General features: G+C 44.3%; 1 protein-coding gene across 1 annotated transcript in view; it reads left to right on the forward strand.

Moving 5' to 3' along the window:
- The window catches only part of LOC128301667 (uncharacterized), a 63079-nt gene extending 44547 nt beyond the window's left edge, over positions 1–18532 (forward strand). Inside the window, exons 2-6 of the mRNA XM_053038255.1 lie at positions 15601–15699; positions 15763–15961; positions 16050–16228; positions 16310–16475; positions 16719–18532. Of these exons, the coding sequence (XP_052894215.1) occupies positions 15601–15699; positions 15763–15961; positions 16050–16228; positions 16310–16475; positions 16719–17620 (1545 nt within the window). The 3' untranslated portion in view covers positions 17621–18532. The remainder of the gene's footprint in view (positions 1–15600; positions 15700–15762; positions 15962–16049; positions 16229–16309; positions 16476–16718) is intronic.
- The last annotated feature ends 4810 nt before the right edge of the window (positions 18533–23342 follow it).

Below are 23342 nucleotides of genomic sequence, written 5' to 3' on the forward strand. Positions count from 1 at the left end.
TGGCTTAGGCCCGTTACACATTCAAACGATTGTGGTAACTCTCGGTGGAGTTATAAATTTAGCATCATGTCCACGTGCCCCAACATTGTTTCGTTTGGATGGGGTGGAGGGGGGGGAGGGGGGGGGGGGTTTGGGAGGGAACCCGATGAGCCCGAACTTTCCCGAAGCCCCCAGATGCCGGTGCCGGTGCAGCAAATCAACCTTCAAAACCGACCCATAACGAGCTCAAATCAACCAACGCCCGCCATATCGACACAAACTGATTGGGCTTGGATGGCGCACCATGCCCCAAAAACCTTGAGATGGAAAATCGTCTACCACCGAGAGCGTTGCAAATACGATTAATTATTGAAACTTTAAAACTCATTACAATCGATTTTCTATGGCCGGATTCTTCCCCAGGGTGGCAAGGGTTTTGGGGAAGAATATGAAGGGCGGGAAATGATTTGAATCCGGCACCGAACTTGTGGAAGCGAACGATACGATAAGCTGCCCAACATGTCCCCGGTTCTGACGGTCGCTCTTCATGTACGGGCCTTCCACCTCGGTGGCCCGATGACGCAACAAACATCGTTTTGGCTTTGTCCTAGATTATCCCTGCCCACTTTGACCATCATCAGCCGCCTCGGTTCGACTATTAGGATCTGAAACAATGGCCCTATTCCCGACAAAACCGGACTTTGTTCGACTTGTACTTCCTCTCATTCACCTGGCCTGCATCCTTACCGTACGCCGTTGGCTGATAATTCGTCGAAGCCTTGTGTTGTCGGCCAACGGGCTGCCATCGATAATCGAGTACGAGCACTCGTCTCGTCCTGTGCGGACCAATTTCTCGTTCGTATCAAGACGCCAAGCGGTCAGTCCGGGTTTGAGTATCGACGAGACATAAAGCTATCGCTTCATCACGAGCCTGATACCCGTGTCCGTTTCTTGGTGTCGTGTGGTCTATGAACTGTGCGGTAGTCTACCTGTGCAGTGTACTCTAACAAAGCTTCCTCCGGTACGGCAAATTCAACGTGAATGGTACTACCGCCGGCATCCCAAGCGTTCCTTAACTTCTTTCGCACGGAGCAACGAGTTAAGGTAAACCAAAGTGCGTGAACTCAGCTCGTACGAAGTGCTAGTTCCTGTGCGGTTTCTATCGTTCTATCTAGTTACGCAATCTGCCGACCAGATTGGTGACGTTATCGTCTGTGCCTGTGAAGCAGAGTTGGGATTAATGTCCACGCTTAGCCTCCTTTGGACATTTGGTGCATCCGGGTTTTGCCTGCACGAAACTGCCAGTTGCAGTGGTCCAACAATTAGTTCTTAAGTGTTTATGGTAGGAAGTGCAAAATGTGTTTATTCCACCATTAATTACAAGAGATTATTTCGGCGAGTCTATATTGGACGAATGTTTGTTTGACAGCTCACACTCGAAGAATGAATATAGAATAATTGCAATAGAATATTTCAACCATTACAAAACAAAAAATATTCGATTAAGTATGTTTTACAGAGTTACTTAAAAAGAAATCTTCAGTTTGAATAGTTTGTAAATGCGTTTTGTTGTAGCTAGTCTGATAATTTCTTATTCGTTTTTAATAATACATTAAGTGTCTTAATCGCTGCTTTAAAACTGGTGCAAGTTTGAAATCTAAGAATAGGTAATGCGGGCGCAAACGAAACAGTTACTTAGTAGTTACTTGTATGCCTATTGCATACTTTTAGGCGCACTTGAAAGCCCATATTGTGTGTGTTGGTGACGTATTGCAGACACATTTAAAAAATATCCAATATTTATTCTTAAAAATATCCAATTTTCATCCTAATTGAAATGAATTAGTTAACTAATTAGTGATGATTTACTATAAGAATTTTTTTTCATATTTTAAGCTCACAATTTGTAACGAAATTGTTTCGCATGTCGGAATGTTTCCATTGTATTTTTGAAGCCGTACTAATTCAATCATCGGTCGGTAGTTGCATTACATTCTGTTTGGGAAAGTTAGTGATCTCCGGCTGCGTATCCCACATGGCAGGCACTCGCCGGCAGTTCCAACCACGGTTGCTAGCTCAGTGACGTGCACAATGCCATTTGCCGTACCAGAACGACTTATCGAAAGAGCGCAAAAACTGAAGCACGAAACAGAAATTGAAATAAAAAACCACCACCACTATCAGCCGGATGCAGCGAAAAACAAACAAGATAAATTATTCATAAATGAAATAGACAAACTGTTCGACTTGGTCAACTGTGCACCGTTGTAGCTCTAGTGCGTTTCCACGCTATCCCGGCGTGTTGGAGGTAGTTGGCTGCAAAACAAAACGCAAAGAAAAAAACAGGGAAACTTCCCTGTACAAAACACCGATTGCTGTGGCCTTTGGCGCAATCTTCCAATGATCCTCCGTGACTTGCAGGACTAGTGGCTTTTATGCTGATATACAGCGGATTTTTTTTTCTCTCTCTCTCTCTTATCCGATCTGACTTCCCCGGCAAATACAAATGAACTAACAGGCAAACATCGAAAGAGATTTGTTTGTGTGGCCGGTGGTCGTCATCGGAACCTATCGCACACACACACCGCGCTCGGTGCCTAATTTATCGACGACGTGTCGAGTCCTACACGCCGAGTACGACAACCGGACCGGACAACGGTGAGCAGCAAGAGGGAGAAGGAAGAGGGAAAAATGTGATCCGCAAACAAAACATTGCGTCCGTCTTCGGCCTGTCATTCAGATGACTGGTCAGTTCGTGTTCCAATTTCCTTTTGGCTTTTCGAAAAGTCAAGGAAGGAGCGGCCCGGTGATCGGCACCCCGACGGAAGACTGGGCCAACGGCAATGAGGGAAACGCTAGCCGGTCGGACATTCACTGCGAGAAGGTTAAAAAAATATCGGCTCGGCGAGGAAATTCATAAGCCCAAATCGGGAGCCGCACAGAATGGCAACATTGTTTGTTTTTGGGGAGTCGGTTTCATTTTCCTTTTTATTCACTTTAGGCAGTTGTGTGCATAGAAATAAAAAATGTAGTAAGTTTCAAGGTCAGCAACAAGAAAAAGGCTTAGCGACTCGAGCGATGGGACAAAAAGGGATAGCTTGCGCTTTACACGAAACATATTCTGCCTTAAATCCATGATCGATGTTTGGGGTGAGAAGAACTTCGTACCGAACATTTTTCATTTCGCGTTGTGCATTATTTGTGATTTTTCATTGTTCCGTTTGTTTGCGCTTATAAAAACGTCACACTAATTCATCATGCACAGTTCGCTGAACAATAATATTCAATTAGTAATGAAACTGAACTAAAAGTTCATAATTTTACATAACTAAAACATCAATGATGTAAAGAATAAACTTTAAATAATAATATTAAACAAACACTATCACAAAATAGGAACATTTTATTCCTAACAGTTAAAGTCCATGGTTAAAACGATCTTGCCACTTCCACTGCACATTAACATTTTATTTAACCTTGTGCTATTTAACCATAATGTTTAAAGTATCCACCGCTTGTGCTGGTTTTCGTACAGCATTGCTATTCATGTAACACTAACTTATTACTTTAATTTGTCTTCAATACTTCACTGGTTGATTAATCACGCTACGAAGAATAGGCAACACTTCACCACGGAATAATCATCGCACTGATTACGCACTGATTGCGTCCGTATCGTGCCAATCGTAGATGGTCCGGCATATGCCACGATGATCACGTCTTTTCCCTTGTGGACAATAGTTTGGGCGCTGTTTGAAATGATAGAAAAGCTAATTACCATTCAAAATCTACCGCAAACAAATGATGAACCTTACCGGCAACAGCACTGTGATGCACTCATGTACCGCAAAAATGGTTACTAAAATCAACAGAACGAGTAAGTCGCGCTTCATCATGTAGCTCACTGTCCCCCAACGCAACGGTCGTAACGTAACGATTGTGAACGATTAAATGCGGCACGAGTTTGGCGAACGCAATCAATAAGTAGTAACGAGAGCAACTGACCATGCAGGGCGCGGTTCTTATCAAGGGAACGGGGGCACTGCAATAGAAACCGTTGTTAGTTAGTTCCAATTCTCGGTACAACAATATCTCGCCCGCTAGCACGTGAAAACATTCTTCAGAAAACGCGTTGGTGGTAACTTCCTGGGAATTAATTGAAATTGATACATCAATCAAATTTTGTACCTCTACCCTCGCTAGCCGTATAGCCCTGCCCCAGCTCACCCAGGAACCAGTACACAAACATGTTTTGCAGTTTGCATCTGAACTGCTGTCAAAGCACAGACCCAGCCCGTACACACGGTGTACAAATATGACGGAAACCGTTTCGCAGAAATTGCATGCCGTTTACATCGGCTGGGCGAAATTTAACTTTTTGCAAACGCAGCAAGCACAGCCAAAGTGCGAATGCTGTGCAGTAATATATTCTCGGCACGCTTCGATGACCGGTGCGGTAATTTAACTGACAATTCAAAATTGCGATACGTAAATCATCCAGTGGGCCCGCACATCACGGCGCGAAACTTTTCACCATTTTGACCCTGTTGTAATGCAGGACCCTGCTGCGGAAGCGTGGGAAAACTGCGTTGTAATCAATTCCGTACACTAACTTTGCTGGAGATGGGAAGGCTGCCGTGGAGCAATTGGTCGATATGGAACGCTATTATTTACTTGTTTCATTTTATCGCGTTAGCGCTGTGCACATGGGGATCGCAATTTGGGTTTGTAGTTTATAATTCATTTAGTGCCATTTATTCTTACTGCAAGAGCATTATTTACAGTCTCTTTTAACGAAACATTCACATAGTGAGCAAATCTATAAAAGTGCTACAAAAATAAAGGATTTTTGAAAGAGCCAGAGCGTTTGGATCCAAATGAGGGTGCTACAGTTAAAATGTTGAAGAAACTGTAGAGTGATAAAAATGATTTAAAATGCCATTTGAAAACCAAACCAATGCATGAACCAATATAATGTTGACCAATCCTTTAGTATAGAGAATTGAAATCAATTGTATCAGTGAGCTTCTAACTCAGCATATTTAACACTATTCCGCAATCAAGTTCTCTCGATAGTCGTGTAGAGTTACTAAAACCAAGTAGTGAAGATAAAACAAATCAACTGAGGGCATTCTGAAGGTGTTGAATGCATCGGATGTTGCTATCTCATGCTCTTTACAATGTGGTACGCTAATGTCAGCTAACTCTAAGTAATAAATCCCTGAAATGCTGTATCTCACTTGAGTTCAATATTGAAATTGCTGACAATTGCTTACTTCGAATTATTGAGAATTATTCGTGCTTGTTAATTAAAACAGTGCTTTTTGAGAAATTTTCCATAAATTGGCATTTTTTTATGAAACGAATGAATGGGCATTATTTCGAAGTGGAACGGATCAAATTCGCTTTTTGATCCATTTTTTAACATTTTTAATCACATACAATAATGTTTTAACAATGCAAATATTGAAACAAAGACAATGCCACAAGAAATGAAATTCAAAACCTTTAAATGAACAGCAAATATAAATCGTCTCCCAATAACCCTAAGAATAAATAAACACACTAACGAGCGAAGCGAAACATCTTGCAGTTAAATCCGCGTTACATTATTCACCGGTAATGTCAGGAAACATAAAAAGAACTCATGTTCGGTACTCGGCTATCCGTCCGACTACTCCAACCAGCCATTAGCATTCGCTAATTTTCCTAGCAAGAGTCTATAATTTTCGAAGATAACCTTCTTCGCCTGGTTCAACCTCGATAACCGGTCCTGATGGCAAACCAGCCGCAAGAAGCGCTCGCTCGTATTAAAACATTACCGATCAACAAACCGTAACGGAAGCGCACGGAAGCGCTTCCGCGGCGTGTGATACATTTATGTTTTCTTTCGCTGCACTGCACAAAACGCGCTTCCCTGCGCCTTTGCAGCCGCTGAACAGCAACCGCCGGAATGCAAAAAGCCACATTATTTCTCGATTACGTTTCATTGACAGCCGAGCGATGGCATCGGTTCCGTTACAAGTCGTGCCGCAATGAAAACGGTCGGCTTTTCCCAGTCCCTGGGGGGAATGTGGGGTTTGGGAAGGAGGCAGCAGTACAACATACTATGCTTCTCACCCATCCACAGTGTGGCTCCGTTTTTGCGGGAGCGTCCCACCAGACGGCAGTTTGATGTCATGTTTCCTTTAATGTTATGACCCCACAAAAACATCGAACGAACAACGGCGCGCGCGTTTGTGTACACGTACACGTAGGAAATGCGATACCGATGGGGTTTTTTTTTTTGGCGAGTGTAGAATTTTCCCACCCATGTCAGAAGCGCATTATGTTGCAAGAAAAGCTTGCGACCGTATGTTCTGCCGTGCTACGCCACGCGAAGCGAAACTCTTTCAAGGATAGGAACGGCAGCAACCAAGCGAACTGTGCGAGTTTTTACGACAACGACTCCACCATCGTTGCAAAAGGAGATAAGTTAAGAAAATGGTATCTTTATCGTTTCGTAGTGACACAAAATGTGAAAAAACAACAACACCGGTGTTGCTTCCTGTCGCGTTCATACCAGCGATAGAACCTTCCCATACTCACGTAACGCATAACGCTAACGCTACCGTTCATAACGAATTACTACGGTACACAGTGGAAACACGAACAGAACCAGTGGCCCAAAATCACTTCACAAACTTTAATGTGTCCCTCGTGAGGCAGTGCAAGTAAGTGGCGGTTCCGTTCCGTCCACTGCACCAGTCGTGTAGTTTTATGAGACTTTGACGACACCACGGTGATTTTCACTCATCTTCCCACCAGTGGATGCTCGATTGCTAACACTGGCTCGTAACAGAGCTTACGATGACTGCCACCGGGTGGGTGTGTCTTTCGTCTACAACCGAAATTCCCAAACGACATTTCCCCGATGGTAGCTGCTGATCTGATCTGTGCTTATTTTTATCGCGGTCACGGATCCCATTTTCGATCCCCACACCGGCCAACCATCGATGCGGTTACGGATGGCAGAACATCCTACTTACACCCCTACATCCACTCCCCGCGCGTACGTAATTGCGTAAATCGATTAGGATTACTGCCACTTGGCTGCCGAGCGACAAACGGTACCCACCACCGAGCCCGTGCGTTCGAAGTGATTGATTGATTTATAGCACTGTCGAACCGGCTTATCTGCCGGTGTCTTTCCGGACCCCGAAGTGTCCGGATGAAATGTGTTTCTCGGCCGGCTGGCACAGGGTGGCACTGCGAGACGTTTTATCTGCCATCTCCTGGGGAAAGTCAAATAAGTTGTGTGTGTGTGTTGGACAAGCCGGTGCTTTGGTGCACCCGCCCGGTAGGGGTTTGCGATAATTGATACAAGCCATTCAATTGGACGCAATACCGATGAGGATACAAATCGTCATCCATTTCAATCGATTCAGATTGGCTGTGACAAATAGAGAGCACTTTGGTCGGGTTTTTGCACTTGCACTGTCAAGTGATTGGTTGTTGTTTTAAAGGCCTTTTGGGGACCTTAACGATCTTACAAATTTGTTTCAGTTTTGACAAGTTTAAACAATTTTGTATGCTTTGAAAAAAATACTTTTCCATGTTTTTAGTAATAGATGCAATGAGCATGCTCTGAAAAAGCTATAAAATAAATCCTTAAATTATGACACTGACACTGACGAGAGAGAACACCAGCTCAACTTATTTAGACATTGGGTCGAGCCATCCTTATCGCATGTAAACTACTGCTATAACCCTAATAATAAAGAATAGCTGAATCTCAAAATGTTTATAGAAATTAATAATGTTAAGGACAAAAACTCCCTCAGACGAATTAATTCCGCGTGGGTGAGTTACGTTGAATATTTTACTCTTAAACTGAATCCTTGAAGAGGAGGTTTCACGCAAGAGTTACAACTATTTGCGATGAATATCAACTCACTCATAGTGAGTGAACTCTCTCACGAGCATGGGTGAGTGGAAGAGCCATACCTTGTGAGTCAAACAACTCATTCATGAATGAGTTGCTTAACGAAACCAACGCATTCATACCAGGTTAGATAAGGGATCAAGTCAAAAGACAACGAAAATGGCAACAGCTCTATGAGAAACTTATATCACAAATGAGTTATAGCAACTCTTTGTGATGATTCGTACTGATGCATGCATTAACCATATTTTACTCACTGATTCCATCTTACTCGGTATGCAAATCTCTTAGAATCATGGGTACCAATTTGAAAGCATTTTTCAATGGTGATTATTATACACTTAATTTTCCTGTAAATCTTTATGTACGATAAAATACATGAGTCAATGGAAAAAAATGGTTTTTATCCACTGAGAATTCCAATCACTTTCCCCTCATCGCTTCACAAGTCACAGATTGCACCCAGAGCAATCTGGCCTCGTTTAATGATATTTCTGATTTATTACTCACCTACCATTTACACCAACCGTTTCGATTCTACCCGCAACAGCGATTCTAGCTGGCACAGGCAAATCATCCGCAACAAATCACATTTATCGCGTCAACCATGCCCCAGTGCGACGAAACGGTCATCCAAACAGCAAATGACAATCACAGTGTGGCAAAATCCAATGAAATTTCAATACAATGCCATCTCACCCCCTATGGAAGCAAAACCCACAAATATCGACAACATCAAAAAAGCCAAACAAAAGGAATTAAAAACAAACATCATCCATTTATTTCCGCAATATCCCCGGAGGGTGCACCAGTAGATGCATGAAACTGCATCAAAACCGAGTCACAAATAGGCACAAATTAGAAAACTCTCTCTCTCTCTCTCCCCCGTCAACGGTGTGGTACCTGCATTGGGTAGGTAAGGAAGGCAAAAATGGACGAACGAGCTGCCGAAATAAGCGAATGCATCATCACATTATTTGGCCCGGGCCCGGCAATTATTTATTCTATTTCAATTGCGCGCCGGTCACGGCCTCGGGCCTTTCGGGTTTGTGCATGGCCAGATGTGGATCGGCCCTGGTGAGCCCACTGCTAAAACACAGAACGGCCTTCATTGTTAGCGGCAACCCGGAAACGGTTTGGTCGTGTGAATGTTTATCGTTTCGTTTCATTATGCCCTTGCCCTTGCCACCCATGACGCTGGCTGAAAGCTGTCAGATGGTGGTACAGAAAACGAGAGGCCCCATTTAATTCTCACCGCGAGGTTTAAACCTTCATTGGGCATTAGTACTTTTTTTTTCCGGTGGTTCTAGTTTTTGCGTTTCGAGGTCCCTCTCTCTTTCCCCCCTTTATAGCCTTTCATCGTGTGGTCGATGTGTGAGCCTTTCGGCAGATAAGCCCCATGCTGGCGTGGAACTTTGGGGAAGGATGCGGAAGTGGATGGAAAGTAGATGAGCCATTTCACCCGTCACGTTTGTTGGCGTTTGGTGTGGTTTTCCGGCTTCATAAAATGTAAACTATCTACCCCCACACACACAGATGACCCCGCTTTCCTCCAATCGCCCACTGGGTACATATCGGGGTAGAATGGTAGAAATAAACATGTTTGATACCCACCATTGAAGGGTGTTTTGTTTGGATATTGTAAAAAAAAGAGCACGATTTCTATGGCGAACACAATTCCAACCGAATAATTCCCGAACCGGAAGTGCATTGCGGTTGTAATCGTGCACCTGTGCCCCGTATCTGGAATTTTCCAGTAAGGTGAGCGATAATGCACCACCACTTCCTGTTGTTGTTGTGCAATATGATCTATCGTTTGGGTCCGGGTTCACAGTTTGGACAGGTTCAATCACGGTCCCGCCAGGTTTCTATTTTATTCGAAATAATTCTAAATCAATAAATATGTAAGTTATATGATTACAAGCTTTTAAGGTATTACGAGCTGTTCTGGGAGATTCGCTATAATCTTTTAATTTTTTTTATTAATTATTTTATTACTGATTACTTTTTATTTTAAATTATTATTTCTTATTAATTTTATTTTTTATATAAATGATTTTATTAATTATTTTTTCGTTCGTTTTGTTTCCCTACTACGTTTTCTTTACTTATTTTCATCCCTCTTCTTCGCCTACGTTTCGTCTCTTCCTTACTTTCACTTATATCCTTCTTGTTTCGCGTGTTCAATTCGTTCTGCCTGTCCCTGACGTTGCGATCGTTTCATAATGTCAGTTATAATGACAGTTGATCACTAAATTTAATAATGTAGGAAAATGTCAATTAAATTTAAAGTAATTTAAGAAAATGTTCAATTTCTAAGCATAAAGTTACTAGAAGTTTGAAGCGAGGTATAAAAACCACCAATAATCTATTCCAGGAAAGCAAACTCTCATATTCTCTCAAGAAAACCAAACCAAGATCCAAACACATTATGATTGTTACACGTAAACTCAACCAAATGTCCAATAACACCTTCCCGGGCACTCGGAACTCATTCAAAAATGGTCTAAACCCATTTTCTAACATGTCTGCTAATTAAGTCGTGTTAATTAAACAAATCCTCCGCCCGCACCCGCGTGGTAGCACTTTTCCCACCGTACTGTTTATCTTAGATTTAGATAATCGTTTCCCCTAATAATCTATTCTTATCAAAACGGCCACTTACCAACGTTGCTTTCGAGAGTATCAGCCACAAACTAATTAATATATCATTCCTTCCTCCGGTGTCCCGAGCACCCCTGAGCGCCGTGATCCGTGCACGGTCAGCAGCGTGGATTCCAAGTGGAGTAGCAGCAATAACAACCTAATTTTTCTCGTAAAGAACAAACCCTCTTCTCACATTGCCGTGAGACCGTGAAGAAGCACAAACCGAAACCACCGCTCGCATATAAGCAACTGGCCCAAGATTGGCCCGCCCCGAGGACCCGAGGAGGATGTGGAATGGATTTGGCGTTTATCGTTCGCCATCGTACCACGCTGCCGGTGTCAGTGACTTGACCGAAACTTCTGTTCGCAAGCTCCTTAACGGTTCCCGTAGTCTCCCCATCCCTTTTAGGACCGAACGCCACTCCTTTTTCGCGAACGCAAACAACCCTGTTGCAGGGCATGGCCCCGCACGACCGGTGGATCGTTCCGCCACGAACGAAACCTTTGGCAGTTTTATCTTGGAAGAGTCGTTTTTATTTGCCCACGAGCATGGGTTTGGCTCGTTCCCCGTACTGGCTACTTGTTGCCCCCCCTGGGTAGCATCCGAAAAGGGCCGACACGATTTACTGCACACCGGGAGCACGGACACTACCGGTTCTGTACGTATGTGTATGGGTGTGTGTGTATGTCCGGTTGCATTAGGCCTCGGGTAGTGTGACACGGGGAAGCACATAAAACCGTACGCCGTAGGCCGCACGCCATCTGACACGGAGACCGCACTTGTTGCGGTGGTCTTTAGCTTGCAAAAAGACACGGCTCCATTATGGTGGTGCTAGAGTGGACTCCCGGGTGGCACACGCCAAAGCTGGACGGTAGCAACAACAAACGAAAAAAAAAACACACACACACACAGAGCCCCGTTGAAGCGAACCGTCAAGCGCCAACGGCCTTTGGGAAGGCCGGAAAAACGACCGGAAACAATAACACCGACTGTGTGTTCGGTGGCTCGCAAGGAAAGTTCGCCTTCGAACGGGGTAGGGAAATTAATGTACTTTTTCATCGAAAGGATCTGTAGGCCGTAGGAAGGAACCAGATGAGTTTCCGGATCGCAGTTCGGAAAGTGGCTTTTGAGGGGCCACAAGGGGAGAGGGAGGTAAAGAAAATTTATGAAGTTTAAGTGAATAAAAGGTCAACGCAGCTCGGAAGAACAGACCACAAGTTCATGTTGAGTGGCACCATTGAGTTCAGTGGTTAGCCTTAGAAGAAAGGATATTAATTATAATTGGCAAAATCAATTGTAATTGTACAAAAACTTACGGAAATATTGGACAATTTCTTCATATTTCATTATTTTAGAATGTATATTAATGCTGAAAGATAGGTTTTGGTCGACTCAAAACTTTTGAACTGTTTTTATGTAAAACGACCATATGGGAGTAATGTTATGAACAAAATTCATGAAAACATTATACAATATTTTCTAATTTAACTTAAAATATATTACTTTTGCAACAAATGATAGTGAAACGTTTGATTAAATTCATACAATAGGGCAAACATTACCTTACCTGGGTGAAAGCAGCTAAAAAAGTAGTTTGTTTTAATGCTTTGTCGAGCAAATCGAATAGTCGAAACTTCCAGTAGGAAAACAATCTTAACTTCATCTTGACTTGCCAGGTTGTATGAAAATGTAGCGGCTAATAAGCCTTCAAACGTCAAAATGCGTACATAAAAACTAGTTTGAGATGGGATCTAATACTTTTGGATGCGATCTAGATCCCACAGTAGTTAAAGGCAATTATGCATACACAATCTGATGCACAATCCAGCGGGATTTCCACAGAAGATCCTAGAAACAGGATCTCATGGAGTCGCACTGGAGAATTTGTGAGGTTTTGTCTGATAAGAAGAGTAAGAAGAAGCTTAAGAGAAGATGATAAGATTTATTCCATCGATAGTGTGGTTCAAAGTTAGAAATTAACCTCTTGAATTCTTATTCCCATTGATTGTTTTCTCCCACAATAGTAACGGAATATCATCATTGAAGATGAAATAATGCTATCTTCATAAATACTCTCTACTTCCTTCTACTGTCGTCTGAACCTGGCGTCTGAACCAGGTCAACAACCTAGCATTATCAAACCATAATATCTACATTAAATTACTTGCCCAGTAGTTTATCGTTCTTTCACTTCGCTCCAAATCCCACATTCGCAAACGAGAGCATTCCCATTATGCCGTGCCGGGCTCTGCACAATTGTCAAAGCCAAAAGTAATCAGCTGCGCCACCGTAATCGCCCCTGCTCCTAATCATGCAATCGTGGCCCAAAAATCATTTCCATTCCTACGAACGCACCCACCGAATGGGTATGCGAGGCTGCTACGATGGTGGACAACAACAAGCAAGAGCAAAACAAAAACGGCTAAAAGGCTTCACTAAACTCGTAGTGCAACGTTCACCGGTCGACTCGGTGGATCCGCGTCCGTAAAGCACACCCCGTCCAACAACCATCGGTAGGGCTGCGAAAGCGACAAACAAATGACATTTGCCTGCCAGTGTTTGGAATCTTTCTAACGTGGCCACGCTCGCTGACCATTATTCCATTCCCGGAGTCGTCCGGTTCGGCCGATGGACGACCAAATTCGGCGACTCCGAAGACTGCCCATTCGCAAACGAGCTGACCCATTCCCGCTGGCAAGCGTAATATGCATAATTTTAGCTGACGTTTACGTTTATCGTCATTATTACAAACGATTACGGTTATTAGCGTACGCCTTCGCCGGGCCAAAGTAGCACCACCCGTCGACTGCACACGGATACGCTGTCGTATTCCCGCCAGGGCTACGCAGCCAAAACCACTACGGCACAGAGTCTGGAGCTGTAATCCAGCATCTCCATATCTTGCCCAGGCTGACCCGGGCTGACCGGTACGTGAAACGCGTGGTCGTGCTCGTGAGCCCACGATGAGCTTCCGCGTGTTTCCCGGCCAACCAGTTTCTAACCTCCGGAGAGAATATGATGTGCTGTGTACGCTCCTGTAACCAACTTCTGCTTCATATGTAGCACTATACATACCGTTCGTATAGACGTGGTTGACACTAGACATTGGACCCTCCAGTTGGACGCTTTCGGCTTTCGGCGAAGCTAAAGTGATTAGGAAGTAATTAAAATGCATGAACACATTCGTTATTTATGGATGCGAAGCAGAGCAATTTCGACAGCTCCCACCAGTGGACAACAGTGGCAGTCGTGCTGGCAGTGATGTGACAAAAAAATCAATTGCACATTGAACTTTGTTGGGCGGGTTGAAATTGAAGTTGGAGACGTAACAAAAAAACTTCATTCGTAGGACTTCCCGAGTTGTACTTCTTTTTCCTTTGTGACACTAAAGCTTCGGGAGATTTTGACTATGATATTGCTGACTTTCATTGGGCTTTATTTACCAGTAACTGAGGAGTCAGCCTTGCACATGGAAAGCATTGAAAGTGCTGAAGAATTTGGCACTGATCTCGTTATCTCTGCAACTACCAGGCGCCTCCATTAGCTGTACTGAAAGAGTCTAAAATTGAGGGATTTGTGAAGCTTACAGTATTTCGTCCCAATTATTTGCAGATTTGCATTTATTTCGATTGTATTGTGAAATTTGTTGTTTGAAACTATAACATAATCAGTTGAGCAACACGGAGATTAAAATTAGAACATTTGGTGATGAAAACAAAAAAAACGATAGAATGACACCATTTTACGAGATCTTTCCAATAAAGTCAACTCATGTTGCAACATGCCCATTATTGATGCACGGAAATTAAGAGGCGTGAAAGGAGATGTTCTGAAATATTAATATAACGCCACAAGGAGGTAAGTAATGGTGTGGGAAATCACACCACCCACAGCCAGCCAGAGACGCAGTAAGCGCGAACGATAAATCCGTCAATACGTAAAACTTTACCCATTAATTGCTCTTCTGCCCGTTCTGCACTGCGGCCTACTTGCAAACATTCCTACACGCCCACGCAGCCACTACTACCAGAGGATTTTAATACACGTAAACAATCACACTGTACCCACACCGTCCATCGAATGTGGACACCACTGAACAAACACTGAACGCCGGCACTGAACGGAGCCGACCAAACGACCGATCGACGGGCGGTGAGAGTTAGCACAAACGGCACACCGCAACCGGGTGTAGGTTTCTTCTGCATCTAGGCGTGCCCTGGAATGCTTGCGTAGTGTACTTAGCTGTCAGTTGTATAGTGTAACGGTTTCACCGCCTGCCATGCTTTGAAGCGTTAGTGTTAGTGTAGTAGTAGCTGTAGCTCACTTTCTTCTAAACAAGGTGTATAAGTACAGAGCAGATAAGAGGAGATCCAAGGTAATGTTTTGGACAGTTGAGCGCTTAATAGTACGATACTTGGAAAGTCCTCCATCTTGCTCTTCATGTATACACCATGTTTTGTACAATGAAAACGGTTAAAAATATTGTTGTTTAAGTTGAAACACTCTCCCCCCATTACTGTCTCGCCTCTGTGTGTGTGGGCCACGCCAAAGCGCACAAAACTTCTTTCTGCACACTCTATCTTCCACTATACTGCTGTATCTAGGTAAGCTACTTATCCTATACCTCCTATTAAACCTCTATAATCAAAACCCAATGTTTGCGATCGTACTCCGGACCACAATCGATCGTAAAGCAATAACAAATTGTATGTTTGTGTGTGTATTATATTTCAGCTGCAGGTGTATGAAAGTAACATAAAAACCAAGCATATTCCGAATAAATGCTAACATGTTAAACAAATGTACTTAGGCTACTGCGCAAAACTTAGTATCCTGCAATACAGACACTGCTAAGACTTGCTACGAATGATTATGTATTAAAAAAAATGAAAATGAAATGTATCTTTACTACCTCCTTCAAAACTTCCCACCTCTATACCTAACCATTACGTGTGCCCTGTTGCTCCGGTAGTAGACCGATACTAATGTGAACTATTTTTTCTCTGTGTGTACTCTCTCAACTCACTGTACGCGAATGTAAACTGTACAGTGTGCCCAAGGTCGTGCAGCATGGTTAGAAAGAGGAAGACGTTGCAGCGTACAGGAAACACCCGCCTCTTGCCATCGACGATGGGTCAAACGGAATCGGGTAAGTGGTAGCAGTTGAAGATCACCTATCATCTAGCTTAAATTGCACTTCTTCCACCGCCAGATACAAGACTCATCGTTAGGTGGCTCCTCGGACGATGAAGACCTGCTCGGCGTACTCAGAGGACCCAGTTCATTCGCCAATGCCTTCCTATACGTAGGTTTAGGTACCATAGCAATCGGTTTAGTGATAGCGTTCGTCGGTACCGGCGAGAAAGGATTCAAAACGGTTGAACTAAGACTAATCGGGCCATCGTTAATTGGTACGTACGGCGTAATTGAGTGTTTGGAGGCTTTCAGCGACTCAACAAAAAAAAACCTCCCCCTTTCCCTTTCATTGTGTCATTCCAGGACTCGGCTTATTTTGTTGTATATTACGTATCCTGTTTTGTATATGCCCATCCCATTGTATATCATCTAGTCGTAGAGCGCGAGATAAGAAAAACGCCAAGATAGACGCAGATCATAGAACTTCCCTGTTACGAGGCGACAGTAAACGAGTATCGATAGCACGCGGACCTCACATACCGGTAACACTTCCGCGCGTGTTCTGATTTGCCATAAAAACCTTTCGTAACATTTTGTTTTCGCTTTGTTTTGCCTCCCCGCAGACTAAACAGCCTCAAATTTATCCCAAATCCATCGTTAAAACCAAAACCTACGAAGGTGTGGAGGCACTGCGGCAGATCGCAACTACGTCACTCTTTCTGCAGAATGAGCAAAAGGTGTCATCGAACCGGATCGTTCCTATTATTAAAGAACCGGAAAAACTGGAAGGTAAGAATTATGGTACTATGATACTGCTACCTATTTAAGTACTTATCGCACCATCGATCTTTTCCTTTGGAAGCTATTAGCGCCAAAATGTATGCAATGTGTGTGACAAAATTATTCGAATAACACTACCTTTTGATCTAATTAACATGTTTCTTGTGCTTTTGAGTACAAAAGATGTGCACATTTCATCATCATCTTAGATTGTTTAACTAACTTCATGTTACTTATTGTCTATCATAACAGAACCACCTTTAGAGCTGAGGAAGATTGAACCACGACGGAATGAGGCTGCGATCGTAAGCATATCGGACGGTGAGGAGGATTCGCATCGAAGGCAAGCGGCCGCCCAAGCGTCCGACACGCAGGTGATAGATCTTACCGGTGAAGACCAAGAAGAGGAACAATCCTATTCGCCCAGTAGCGGCAATAGCCACCAGCGCAAGGACAGCAAGCTGCGTCGCCAGCGAACCTCCGTGCACCAGCAGAAACCGGCCAGAGAGTTGCAGAATTCGGCATACGGTGCCAGTAACACAGCGCCCAGCGAACCGCCGAATCTGCTGATGGAAACATCGCTCATGATCATCGGTCCTACGCCACTCAGCTCGCCGACCAAATCGACGACCACAACCCCACCGACCATCCCCGGTGGCGCGTCCTCGCTCACCATTCCAACGATGTCCGCGAACGGGTCGGCGGTGCACAGTACGGCTGGCAAAATGGTCGCCGCTGGCACGAGCACAACGGTGGGCAATCTGCTAACACTGCCGGCCGCGGCCAGCTCGACGTCCGCCACTGGTGGGCTAACGGTCAGCTTTGCCGGCAGCACACCGCTACCGGGGCAACTGTCGCCACTGCCCTCCACGTCGTACCTATCGTCGTCGGTGGTCGGTGGGTACCGATCGTCGGCTACCTCCTCACCGCTGCCCGGTTTCATACCGTCAGTTTCGTCCCACTATCACAGCAACAGCAGCAGCAGCAGTAGCAACTACATCTTTTCGCCACCGCCTTTCACGCAACACGAGCCGATCACGCTAGGAACCAATACGATCACTACGGCGGCCCCTGCGCAAATGCACACGCCGTCAGTGAACGCCACCAAAACCGAACCGGAACTAGTGTTAAGTCCAGCGAAGTTAGGACAGTAGATTATGATGAACATACAATCCCTTCTCTCTCCCAATCTACTAGCGTACGTAGAGACTTCTCCTATCCTGCCTCTGATAGACTTATACAAAACCCCCTAGTAAAGGAATAACCTGCGCGGTACAGCCAACAGACTGGGGGAGGCGGGCTGGTATAAAACGGTACCAAAACCAGGCTGCTCACATCCGGCACCGAGAGATGTCCAGAGATTCAAAAGCAGGATCGGGAAGTAATGGAAAGTAGAAGCACAATACAGAGATCTGGTGGCACTGGGAACACCGACAGTAACAGGGGGTTGACACATAAACGAACTGGGCTTGAATAGCAAACACCCGGAAATCGCAAAGCAATGGCTACTTTTCCTTGCATTGAGAGCAACGCACTCGGTGATGTCTATTGGTTTACCGCTTTGACAGCTTTTGAAGTATTCTTCATCACGTCATGGCTTGTTGCTATGGAAATCATAATAATTAAAATATTTAAACAAAACAGAAAAAAAAGAAAACATGTCTAGTGTCTAGCTCTACATATCGCCATCGGATTGTGTAAAGAAAAACAAACAAACAATGTATTGACAAAGTATATATATTTTTAACGTGTAAATTGAGCAACTTCTCATGGCAGCCTTCTTTCACACCACACATGCAAACACTCGTAAGACAGAGAGAGAGAGAGAGAGAGAGAGAGAGAGAGAGAGAGAGAGAGAGAGAGAGAGAGAGAGAGAGAGAGAGACAGAGAGAAAGAAGCAAACAAAAGAAGAGGATAAAGATTCTAGAGCACTGGCAGAAGGTGTCTACTACTTGTGATGCCCCTACACGTGTGGTACCACGTGGTGTATGTGTGTGTGTGTGTGTGACGCTAATTATCTGATTGTGTAGACAAGAGCCACCGCCAAACACCAATATTCATGGATAGGTTGAATCATTGAGACGATTGAGACGGCCACCGCCAAACACCAATATTCATGGATAGGTTGAATCATTGACGCTTGTCATTGAGTTGTGGGAGGTTGAGAATCAAATTGAGCAAGGATTGGCCACGAGATACTTCCAGGATACCAGATTAGCAGTACCAACCGAATTCTTCTTCTGTTGCTAGTTTAGACTCGCCTTAGTTTGCCAGCTTTATCTCGTTGTTAACCAACGATCTGATTTATTGGTGAATGTGCTCCTTCGTGCTGATAATTTCTACTACGAAATGAGTTCTTTCAAGGCCCCCTGTTTTCTACCAACTATCCCCAACTCCGTATTCCAACCGACAAACCACTTCCACGCTCGTTAAATGTCTATTAGCGTAATCAATAGAGCCAGAATATAATGAAGAAAAACTATCCCCGAAAAGAATGTCATGTCCAGCAAAAACAAAGGACACACACTCGAAAACAGGTAGAGACTCGACTACTTGACCGAAATGGTGAGGATAGAAACAGTTGGAACGTTGCATCGCTGCAAGCACGCACAGTGCTTCCGGCCTGTACATTTTGTTCAAAGCCACAGATGGATTCTATAATAGTACCCGTTACGTTCCGATGCACAATAGGGAGTTGATTATAAATTTGTTGAAGCAATTTAAAAGAATTTTATCAGAGCGAATACCCAGTACGGTATAATCTATTGCATTGTTAACTAAGTTTAGAACCTTTATTAAACCTATTCCATCCTCTCTCTCTCCCCCCCCCCCCCCCCTTCCCCCAGCGTGCAGCCCCATTTAGAGGAACTACTACTGCACCTTTCAGAGATGTTCAGAGATCAGCTGCAGTTAGCGCAGGGTCACTGAGATGCGAAAAGTCAGAACGTGCAGATGATAGATAAAAAAAACAGCAGACAAATTAAACAGCGAAGAAACTAAATCAAACTCGCACAACAGCGAACAGTGATCGTCGAAAGGAAAACATCAATATGTGGTGATCTTTGTACCCGAAAGTAAAACAGAACTGTAACGCTCCACATCTGGTGCCATCAGAACCTTTGGAATTTCTTTTCTGTCTAGATTGCAGCAGCTTCAAATTTCATTGCCCGGTATAGTTTAACAACGTTACTTGCTATTGTATTGAGTAGATTAATGCAAAACAACAGTGCAGCTACACGTACGGAAACAACGTACCCAGTACGATCACTCATGTACTTAAGCGCTCAGCTTCCAAATTGGGGCGAGAAAATCAAAATCAGAGCAAACTAAAAGTCCCCAAAAGCAGTAGCCCAGGGGGAGGACGCATTGCAATCAGATGTGTTCTTCAAAACTTCTTTTTACACCCAAACACCAGGGAAGGGAAAGATATGACCTTCACAAGAAATGGGGAAGATATGGCATTACACTTTTCGGCACTTTTAATCGGGTGTTTCGGTGATTTTTATGAGAGCAAATATTCGCGAGCAGCATTTGGTTGGGGAGATGGTGCACTGAGATGATGTCTTTATTCCAGATCACCTATCACGAGTACCGATGACAAGGTTGGCTATCGAAATTCGGAAAAAATCAGAAAGAGGGTATACGCATTGATAACGGCTCGATGTGGTACAGTGTCGAACGAAAAGCTCAGGATGCCACCGACTTGTTTCGGCCACCTTTCTGTACAGCTCATACTTTCGTTGCTAACTGTAGCGCGACTGCAGAGAAAACTGGATGGTACTCCCCTTTCAGAAGAACCCAACAGTTTCGTTAGCTCTTGAACGCTATACAAAAAGGCAGAGGAATATAAGAAAAAAACACCACAGTCTGTGAGGAGACAGAAGCAACAAAAAGCACTATCCTGCTGTACGTCATACGAGTAAGTAACGCGAGTAGGTAATACGATCGGGTGGATCGCGGTGGAAATAAAAGGTACAATGACTAACAAAAACACGTGTAATAGATCAGACCAATGTGCAACGGTAGAAAACCTAAAATGGCAGGCCAAAGTAGCACGAATACCGAATACCGTTGCCCAATGCGCACTACCATCAACCATCAACGTGAATAGCAATAGGTTTTGCGCATCCTTCATACAGCAAAGTCCAGCAAATTCAGTTCGACCGCTTCCAGCAGAGCAAGAACTGGCAGAAAGAATAAAAATGAAATCCCAGCACCGATCTCACCGGTAAGCTGAAAACCCAAATCCGACAGACTGCTGCCCATGCCTAGATAATAACAAGAAAGAAAGCACGAACACTTGAAAACAAAATGCAAGAAAACGCATCAGACAAGATGACCTCGCATGGGCAATGTGAGAGTAATTGTACTGCGCGAAAAAAACTGAACTGACGTTAGTCGATGACAAAGGACAAAACAAGAAAACAAAAAGCATAGCAAAACACACACTGCAGAAAACAAAACAGAATAAACGTGTAGGCTAAACTGGATGGGTATGTGGCAATATGAACATGAATAAATTGTGGAGCGCAATACAGAGAGAACGTGCGGGAGAGATGTTAATAAGAAACCGATATGCTTTTGCGTGTACGCAAGTTCCACCAATGACACGACTGATGACAGCTGCCTACGACAGATTGCCTTCGTTGTATCACAGGTAAGATAAGGGTTTTATGTATAAAAACTACATTTACCAGTACGATTATGCAGCTTTTCAATGGCCGTAAGTAGTTTAAACTTCTTTCGTATCAAACTTGCTATAAAACTACAAAGGTACCGATATTTCTCGTTAGGCATCAACATGCAAGATCTACGGTAGACTTCAACCCAGCGGCGGATCAAACGGTAGGCGGTCGCCTAGGGCCTCGCCGTGTTGGGGGCCCCAAACAACTTGTGCCGATTGTGCGATTTTTGGAAATTTAGCAGCAGAGTTAATTTATAGCACAAAATCTAATTAAAAAGGTAGAAAATTGGTTATCCTTGGATAGATAATTTTTTTTTATTTGATTAGCTATATCGGCCCGGTTACACGGCTACGCAAGAGAAGTATGCAGTGTATTCAAACTCCTTCTTCTTTATCGGCACGACATCTTTAGGATGTTTAAGCCTACCATTTCTAGTTTTTTTTTACTTTATTTACCCGTAGGATAGTCAGTGCTGCGTACGGAGGTTTGGTGGTCCAAATGAATGATTTTTCCGTGGTCCTATCTTGTACAGACCGACTGCGCTACCAATACACCATCAGAAATTTAATCGAACGATCGAAATTCACATTAATATGTGCAGGTCCACGAGAGTTGACAAATTTGTGCAATGTCCAAATCAACTGGTCAAGTGTGAAAACCACTATACCGTTGCCGCGCACATAATTGTTTTCAGATTTCCGATACCAGGAGAGCATGGTTTCCCAGATGTGACATCTGCAGCTTGGGACAAATTTGCCCATCACAATTGCTTTTGCATACTATCAAACACGTGAGAACGATCGCTAATAATTAATATCAATAAAACGGAAAGCATCCTTCATCTCGCTCAAATTTTCCGTCGGTTGGTACGAAATTCCATGTTCCATGTTTTCCGATTTCCGATACCAGGAAAGCATCCACGGAACAGGTAGCACCTTGTACAGCAATTTTGGTCGAAAACCGCCGAAAGGTATGCAATATTGAAACACTAACTTTCCCGTTGGTCGAGTAAAATTTTGCATCAATTTTGCTCAAAAACCGCCGAAAGTTATGCAATGTTTAAACACTAACTTTCCCGTTGGTCGTGAAAAATTTCTTCAAAAACTACCAGTTCGCGAATGTATAGTACCAGGAGAGCATCCACGGAAGAGGTAGCTCTTGGTACTGCGCCGGAAGGTATGCAATCAACTTGCAATGCAATGCGCCGTAAGGTATGCAATGTTTATACACTAACTTTGCAACCAACTTTCCGCCGTAGGGTATGCAATGTTTATACACTAACGTTGCAACCAATTTTCCGCCGTAAGGTATGCAATGTTTATACACTAACTTTTCATACAAACCAGCTGTTTTCAGATTTCCGATACCAGGAGAGCATGTCTCTCAAGAGGTGACATCTTCCTTCCCCCTCCCCCCTTCCCCACAACATGGCGACCAAGATGGCGGACAAGATGGCGGCCAAGATGGCGGCCAAGATGGCGGCCAAGATGGCGGACAAGATGGCGGACAAGATGGCGGACAAGATGGCGGACAAGATGGCGGACACAAGATGGCGGACAAGATGGCGGACAAGATGGCGGACAAGATGGCGGACACAAGATGGCGGACAAGATGGCGGCCAAGATGGCGGACACAAAATGGCGGCCAAGATGGCGGCCGAGATGGCGGACAAGATGGCGGACAAGATGGCAGACACAAGATGGCGACCAAGATGGCGGACAAGATGGCGGACAAGATGGCGGACAAGATGGCGGACAAGATGGTGGACAAGATGGCGGACAAGATGGCGGATACAAGATGGCGGACAAGATGGCGGACAAGATGGCGGACAAGATGGCGGACAAGATGGCGGACACAAGATGGCGGACAAGATGGCGGCCAAGATGGCGGACAAGATGGCGGACAAGATGGCGAACAAGATGGCGGACAAGATGGCGGACCAGATGGCGGCCAAAATGGCGGACAAGATGGCGGACAAGATGGCGGACACAAGATGGCGGACAAGATGGCGGACAAGATGGCGGCCAAGATGGCGGACACAAGATGGCGGCGAAGATGGCGGTCAAAATGGCGGACAAGATGGCGGACAAGATGGCGGACAAGATGGCGGCCAAGATGGCGGACAAGATGGCGGACAAGATGGCGGACAAGATGGCGGACAAGATGGCGGCCAAGATGGCGGCCAAGATGG

This window comes from Anopheles moucheti, chromosome 3 (assembly GCF_943734755.1).
Source record: "Anopheles moucheti chromosome 3, idAnoMoucSN_F20_07, whole genome shotgun sequence".
Lineage (NCBI taxonomy): Eukaryota > Metazoa > Arthropoda > Insecta > Diptera > Culicidae > Anopheles > Anopheles moucheti.